At 40.9% G+C, this 8,617-nt stretch overlaps 1 protein-coding gene across 1 annotated transcript; it reads left to right on the forward strand.

Annotated features, from left to right (window-relative positions):
• Positions 1-388: 388 nt before the first annotated feature.
• Positions 389-8,247, forward strand: LOC124861423 (protein NLRC3-like). Its single transcript, XM_047355186.1, has 6 exons — positions 389-468; positions 608-2,405; positions 3,493-3,666; positions 5,125-5,286; positions 6,866-6,906; positions 7,054-8,247. The coding sequence occupies exons 1-6, from the start codon at positions 432-434 to the stop codon at positions 7,584-7,586; spliced, it is 2,745 nt and encodes a 914-aa protein (XP_047211142.1). The 5' UTR covers positions 389-431; the 3' UTR covers positions 7,587-8,247.
• Positions 8,248-8,617: the final 370 nt, after the last annotated feature.

Consider the following 8,617-nt stretch of genomic DNA (forward strand, 5'->3'; position numbering starts at 1 on the left):
ACAGGGAAGCTGGTGCCTATCTCCAGCAGTCTATGGGCAAGAGGCTGGGTACACCCTGGACAGGTCGCCAGTCCATCACAGAGCAACACACAAACAACCATGCACACACTCATTCATACACCTAAGGTCAATTTAGAGAGACCAATTAATCTAACAAGCATGTCTTTGGACTGTGGGAGGAAGCCAGAGTACCCGGTGAGAACCCACGCATGCATGGGGAGAACATGCAAACTCCATGCAGAAAGACCCCTGGACAGGAATCGAACCCAGGACCTTCTTGCTGCAAGGCAACAGTGCTACCAACTGCGCCACTGTGCAGCCCTAGTTGAACCTATTATATTGAATACATCATTTTTACTTTTGTTGACATTGATTCTGGTCGTAGCAGCAAAAATCCATTTGTGAAGGTCACGCTGAACCTCCTGAAGAAGATGAAGCAGGAGGAGCTGGCTGAACGTCTGGAAAGCAGTAAGAGGATTTCTATAAAGATTTGACATGGAGATAAAATTATGTATTTAATTATATATTATGGATGCTATATTACATATTTAATATCCTTTCAAATATTAATATTTATATATATTTTTTTACTTCTGTCTAAATACAGAACATGTTACATCCATTTGTCAACGTGAACTTAAATCTGGTCTGAAGAAGAGTTTCCAGTGTGTGTTTGAGGGGATCGCTAAAGCAGGAGGTCCAACCCTTCTGAACCAGATCTACACAGAGCTCTACATCACAGAGGGAGGGACTGGAGAGGTCAATGATGAACATGAGGTCAGACAGATTGAAACAGCATCCAGGAAACCACACAGACCAGAAACAACCATCAGACAAGAAGACATCTTTAAAGTCCCACCTGGAAGAGATCAACCAATCAGAACAGTGATGACAAAGGGAGTGGCTGGCAGTGGGAAAACAGTCTTAACCCAGAAGTTCACTCTGAACTGGGCTGAAGACAAAGCCCACCAGAACATCCAGTTCATATTTCCATTCACCTTCAGAGAGCTGAATGTGCTGAAAGAGAAAAAGTTCAGCTTGGTGGACCTTGTTCATCACTTCTTTACTGAAACCAAAGAAATCTGCAGCTTTGAACACTTCCAGGTTCTGTTCATCTTTGATGGTCTGGATGAGAGTCGACTTCCTCTGGACTTCCACAACAAGGAGATCCTGACTGATGTTACAGAGTCCACCTCAGTGGATGTTCTGCTGACAAACCTCATCAGGGGGAACCTGCTTCCCTCTGCTCTCCTCTGGATAACCACACGACCTGCAGCAGCCAATCAGATCCCTCCTGAGTGTGTTGGCATGGTGACAGAGGTCAGAGGGTTCACTGACCCACAGAAGGAGGAGTACTTCAGGAAGAGATTCAGAGATGAGGAGAAGGCCAACAGGATCATCTCCCACATGAAGACATCACGAAGCCTCCACATCATGTGCCACATCCCAGTCTTCTGCTGGATCACTGCTACGGTTCTGGAGGATGTGTTGGAGACCAGAGAGGGAGGAGAGCTGCCCAACACCCTGACTGAGATGTATGTCCACTTCCTGGTGGTTCAGACCAAACTGAAGAAGATCAAGTATGATGGACGATCTGAGACAGATCCACACTGGAGTCCAGAGAGCAGGGAGATGATTGAGTCTCTGGGAAAACTGGCTTTTGATCAGCTGCAGAAAGGAAACCTGATCTTCTATGAATCAGACCTGACAGAGTGTGGCATCGATATCAGAGCAGCCTCAGTGTACTCTGGAGTGTTCACACAGATCTTTAAAGAGGAGAGAGGGCTGTACCAGGACAAGGTGTTCTGCTTCGTTCATCTGAGTGTTCAGGAGTTTCTGGCTGCTCTTTATGTCCATCTGACCTTCATGAACTCTGGTGTCAATCTGATGGTAGACCGAAAAAAAAAAGTTTCTTCTTGGTCTAAGTTAATTAAGAAATCAAATCTAACAAGTCTCCATCAGAGTGCTGTGGACAAGGCCTTGCAAAGTCCAAATGGACACCTGCACTTGTTCCTCCTCTTCCTCCTGGGTCTTTCAGTGGAGACCAATCAGACTCTCCTGCAAGGTCTGCTGACAAAGACAGGAAGTAGCTCACAGACCAATGAGGGAACAGTTCAGTACATCAAGAAGAAGATCAATGAGAACTTGTCTGCAGAGAAAAGCATCAACCTGTTCCACTGTCTGAATGAACTGAATGATCGTTCTCTGGTCCAGGAGATCCAACAGTCTCTGAGTTCAGGAAGTCTCTCCACAGATAAACTGTCTCCTGCTCAGTGGTCAGCCCTGGTCTTCATCTTACTGTCATCAGGAGAAGATCTGGATGTGTTTGACCTGGAGAAATACTCTGCTTCAGAGGAGGCTCTTCTCAGGCTGCTGCCAGTGGTCAAAGCTTCAAACAAAGTTCTGTAAGTTCTGACAGAATTTGGGTTTTGACACCAGGAGCTAAAACCAGGAAAGAGTGACTATTATCATAAATGTTCTGCTCAACAACTAAGGATTTATTAGAAAGTATAAATATTGATATTTTGCCATCAGTTCTCTCAAAATGTGTTTATTAAAACCCTGTAATGTTGTTTTATAAACTATTTAACATTTTTATTCCACAAGACCCAACTGACACTTAAAATCTGGTCCAAAATGGTTCCTTTTAAAAATGTTCAGTTATTATTATTTTCTTTTCACTTTTAACATATAAATTATATTCGGCTTCTTCAGACAAAAAATAGACATATATATTTTTATTAATCTGATTATTTTCAAAGGGGAAATCATAAAATATTTATTGTGTTCCAGTATTTCATATAATTAGCCTTTAAGCTGAGATTAAAAATCAAAATTAAAACAAAACAGTCCAGTTTGGGTCCAAAGCTCCCTCAGGCTTACATTATCATAGGACTGCTCAAGTTAAAGGTCACAGCACAAACTTCCTCCTCTAGAGGCAACATGTTTCCTGCATATAGTGACTAGAATTTAAAATAACAAAATATTGCTGCTTGGTTCTGATAATTAATGTTGAGATTTCTGGTTGCTGTTCTGTTCTCTTAATGTCCTTCCCTTTAGTGATAACTTTCTTTCTATTTTCATAAGGATTTTTATTATACTGATTATCCCTCAGCATTTGAAGGAGGAGTAAATATGCATCAGAACCTGATTCCAATTTGGAATAGGGTTATATGGAAATATCATTTAGTTTTCCACTATTCGCAAGCCGATGCAGGATATTTTCAATAAAACAACAACAGGCCGTGTTTACAGCTCAATCTGTACAGATTAAAACGTTATTCAAAGTTTAAGTGGGTCACTGAACATAGAAATTTGAATAAATAACATTTTGTTCTGTTTTAGGGGTCTGACATGCATTGCATTGCAGTTGCGTTTCTGAGTTCTTATTTCATGAAGTAGTTTCATCTGTCTTGTTTAATACTAAGATGTTTTTATTTAGTTTTATTCCATCAGAATTGTTCTTATTCATTTTGATTTCTGTCTCTTCAGATTGAAGAACTGTAACCTCTCAAAGAGAAGCTGTGAAGTTCTGGCTTCAGTTCTCAGCTCCCAGTCCTCTAATCTGAGAGAGATGGACCTGAGTAACAACAAGCTGAAGGATTCTGGAGTGGAGCTGCTGTCTTCTGGACTGAAGAGTCCAAACTGCAGACTGGAAACTCTCAGGTCAGAACATTTACGCGACAATGGCAGAGTAATTGAAGAAATGATGGATGACAAATCATTGGTATGCCTTGATGATGGTCAGGGAACAAGAATGAATATAAATTAAGGCACAGTTTCATGCCTTGATCTTACATTAGTGTCTGACTCTACTGTGAGTTCATGTGAGTGGAGAGACTACATTGGGGAATGATCACTTCCCAGTAAGTACAATAATTAATGACAATATATGCAGACAATGAGAATTCATATTAACAAGATGGTGCTTTGATAAAGCTAACTGGCAATGTTCAAACAATCAGTCAAATAAGTCACTTGGTAACATAAAAAGGAAACATAAGTATTGACTAAACAGGTAACAGAACATCCATTAAATGCTGCAGTGTTTAGTGTTCCAACAATAACTACAAAAGGAGTGGTACTATGGTGGAATGAGGAATGTAGAGGAGGGTTTAAAGAGCTCAAAAAGCATTTAAAACATTACAGAAAAATATGACAGGAGAAAACCTTATAGACTAAAAAAGTAAATGGGCAGAGGCTCGTAAGATTATTAGGAAGATATAAATAGGAAAGAACCAAAAAAACAGTAATAAAAGACACAGGATATTCAGCTGGAGGGGAAGACTATTTATGCTATGCCATGTTCCAGAAGCTTCCTGAAGTAACATTAAATTTAGTACTAAAACGTTTTAATAACATTTGGAGAGAAGGTACAATTCTGAATATATGGAAAAGGAGAACAATACTTCCATTTAATAAGCCAGGGAAAGATACATCAACCCGAATAATTATTGACCGATTGCTGTAACATCCCACATGTGCAAATGGATGAAGAGAATACTAGTCAATAGATTGGTGTATATCCTGGAACAAAGCGAGCTGATTAATAATTACTAGTCTGGATTCAGAACAGGTCGATCAACAAAATATGCACTAGTTAGAGGAAGTAATGATATAGAAAAAGCTATAAAAATGACAGAACTGATGATTGTTGTATTCTTTGATATAGAAAAAGCAAATGTCTCAATGTGGAGTAAAGCGTTGCTAATTGTAAATTGAAACATAAAAATGCACCTCAATAAATTCAGTTAACAAAGGAGATCGGAGAGAATCAAAGTGGCACTTTAATTAGTTCTTGCAAGAATTGAGAATGGACAGAGAATACAATCAAACAAGTATGATGTCTGGAGACTAGTTAGTTGGCAGTCAAGGTTTAAATCTAAGGACCTTACCAGGTCCTCAGGTGTCCCATATCAGTAATCAGTGCTGGATATGAAAGATAAATGCCCAACCCAACTACAAGGGTCCTGCAGGAGTCATAATAGTGGAACATCAATACCGACCCTATTTTTATCTGAGCAAACTTTGATCATCCTGACTGTTCATGGATTGAGACAAAGTTTTTATGTCCAAATAACATCTGTTTGTTCTTCTTCTAACTTGTTTCATTTTGTCTCTCAGACTTAGATCCTGTAACCTCTCAGGGAGAACTTGTGAAGTTCTGTCATCAGTTCTTAGCTCCCAGTCCTGCTGTCTGAGAGAAGTTGACCTGCAGAACAACAACCTACAATATTCAGGGGAGAAGTTGCCGTCTGGTTCAGACTGTACACTGGAAATATTCAGGTGAAGATTCATCAAACTGGTTCTTCTGGGTTTTAATGAGGAACAGTATTCTCTGTTTCACAAATTAAAATGGTTTAAATGCTAAGTTGATGATTTTCTGGTCAATCCTTCTGAGTCGTTAGTTTCTCAGCTGGAACAGACAGCAGTTAGTTCATCATCTGTTTCATTGTCTTATTTAGAATCCTGTGGGACCAAGATAAAACGTTGTCTTGGTCCCTCTGACCCGACTCTGGTTTTATGGAACGTCTCTTTAAGTTCACTTTTCTAACCAAACACTTTAGTTCTGACTACTTACAGAACATTGACTCTTTTGGACCTTATAAAACCATCTATTCACCAATTCCTGGAGAGTCTGTAGACTCAAGATGGCCTCCAGAGATAAACCTCACTTCAAAGAACAAAGCAGGAGGACACAAATAGTGACAAAGCAAAGACAGGAGAACCTGCTGGAGTCAGAACCGGACCCAGTGAACAAACACACAGTTTCCAGTGGATGATGGTTACTGGGTCCCCAGTTTCTGGACATCAAACTGGATCATCTGTGTCCAGAGTAAAGTTACAACAGAACTTTAGAGATTTTAATATTGTCTGCTTCTCTGAGACATGGAGAACCCTAGTGGTTCTGGACCTCACCATGATACGGTCCAATTGTTTTACCCTGCACTGGGTTTACAGAACAGCAAAGGCAGGAACATCACCAGGTGGTGGAGTGTGTGTCATATCTACTAAGATGGTTAGATGGTGAGAACATCAGGACATTTCCATTCTGATTTAGAATGCTGCAGCTCATCTTGTCTAGGAAGCAGAGCTGATAGATGCTGAAAAAACTGTTTTTATTGTCTCTCATATCATCAATCAGCTTCTATCTCAGTGGGGTGTGGGAGAAGGCAGTGGAATAAATAATTCTTAAATAAAATGATGAAGAAACAACTGGTTCCCTCTCAAAGTTGATGTGGGGGACACCACAACTGAATACATCATCAACCAAATCCAAAGAATCCCAAACCCCTGATACAAATTAGTGTGTATATATACAGACACATACACTCACCAGCCACTTTATTAGGTACACCTGTCCAACTGCTCGTTAAGTTTCTAATCAGGCAAACACATGGCAGCAACTGAATGCATTTAGGCATGTAGACATGGTCAAGATGATCTGCTGCAATTCAAACCGACCATCAGAATGGGGAAGAAAGGTGATTTAAGAGACTTTGAACGTGGCATGCTTGTTGGTGCCAGACGGCTGGTCTGAGTATTTCAAAAACTGCTGATCTACTGGGATTTGTTTCCAGAACAAGGTTCCTCAGTCATGAGCTACCTTTATACAGCATAGTTCATTGTTAGCAACTGACAGGCAGTACAGGGTGCGTCATGTTGTTTTGGTTGATTCTGCTCTATCAGTCTGGTTCCTCCCACAATGGACCAAACAACGTATGCAGCAGGTCACAGCGTCCAAATGACCCAGATCCAGTTCTTCAAGCAGCATGTCAGAGAGTAATCTGATCTGATCTATTACAATGTCCATGTTTGCTGCTGAAACAGACTGATGGTCTGACCCTCCTCCTCCTCCTTTCAGGGAACCTGCTGGAGTCAGATGGTTAAAAGATCTGAGGAAGTGTAAGTGTGTTTTTATTTGATTAATGACAACAAAGCAGCTCACATTCAACCATCTTGAAATTGTCCATCACTCATTCAGGAGTCATCATCAAAGTCTCAATAAATGATCAATAACTGCAGCTGGATTGTGTTTGTTCTCTCCATCAGATTCCTGTCAGCTCACAATCGACACAAACACAGCGAGCAGAGAGCTCAAATTGTCCGAAGACAACAGGAAGGTGACATGGTTTAAAAAGCCTCAGTCATATCCCGATCATCCAGACAGATTTGATGTTCCTCAGCTGCTGTGTAGTGATGGTCTGACTGGTCGCTGTTACTGGGAGGTCGAGTGGAGTGGAGGAGTTTATATATCAGTGAGTTACCGAGGAATCGGGAGGACAAGACTCATTAATGAGTGTTTGTTTGGATCTAATGATCAGTCCTGGAGTCTGACCTGCTCTGTTGGTGGTTACTCTGCCTTGCACAATAACAGCGAAACAGCCATTTCCTCCTCCTCCTCCTCCTCCTCCTCCATCTCTAACAGAGTAGCAGTGTATGTGGACTGTCCTGCTGGCATTCTGTCCTTCTACAGAGTCTCCTCTGACTCACTGATCCACCTCCACACCTTCAACACCACATTCACTGAACCTCTTTATCCTGGATTCTGGATCAGTTCTGGTTCCTCAGTGTTTCTGTGTTGAGTCTAAAGAGTCTCCTCCTGTCGGAGAAACACTCTCACTGTTGAACAGATAGTTCAGTCTCTACATGTTTATCTCTTTCACTCAGAAATATTTTTCACATTCATTCACTTTCATTCTGAAACTCTTGGAAAAGATTCCTTGTAAACTTCGTCCTCTTCCAGTCCTAAAAAATGCAAGCTGGGATTATTCCAGGATCTAAAGGCTTTGTTCTGTTTCCAGTCAAAGCTTCATTTAGAGTTATTCCTTCAATGTGCTTCTGATGCTATACCAAGACTGCTAACATTTCTATTTCCAATCTTTTCTGTCATGTTTCTTGTTTGTGTCACTAATGTAGTTTTTCTTCATTTGATCTGAACAGTTTTGTATTTTAGTCCCAGATAAACAGGCTGCTTCAGGATCTGTGGGCTGTGAATTTCAGGGTTTCTGGAACTGATTTGTGATGAAAAATGATGACGTGAGTGGAGCAGCTGTTTTAACTGCCCAGGTGGTTGTTCAGTTCCTCACTGTTAGTATCTGCTATGTTTTAATGAGCCAGATCAGTTCACAATATGACTTCTGATGAGACTGTTCCTAAAAGAAGAATCATTCCAGACTATCTGTGGCTGAACTGCAGATGATGGAAATGTAAATATTGGAGAATAAAACAGTATTTGCTACCAGTTTTCTGACTGTTATTTTACAGAACATCAAATATGTCTAAAAGGTTAAAACAGTGATGGACTCAGCCAGTCTCAGTCTCCTGCAAATACTCATTTGACCTTTAGTCCCAATAGAGGAGGAGGGGGTGTCTGTCCCAGCAGTCATTAATGGACAACAGGCTAAGGACACACTGGACAGGTCACCAGACCATCACAGAGTCAAGGTTGGATTTACCTCACAATGGTTGGTGAGGTAAAGAAAACCCATCATTTCAGGATTAAATGACTACAGGCCTGTTGTCCTGATGTCTGTGGTCATAAAATCCTTTGAGCAGCTGGTGTTGAAGCATCTGAAGGACATCACAGGTCCCCTGCTGGACCCCCTGTAGTTTG

Source organism: Girardinichthys multiradiatus, chromosome 24 (genome assembly GCF_021462225.1).
Source record: "Girardinichthys multiradiatus isolate DD_20200921_A chromosome 24, DD_fGirMul_XY1, whole genome shotgun sequence".
Taxonomy (NCBI): domain Eukaryota; kingdom Metazoa; phylum Chordata; class Actinopteri; order Cyprinodontiformes; family Goodeidae; genus Girardinichthys; species Girardinichthys multiradiatus.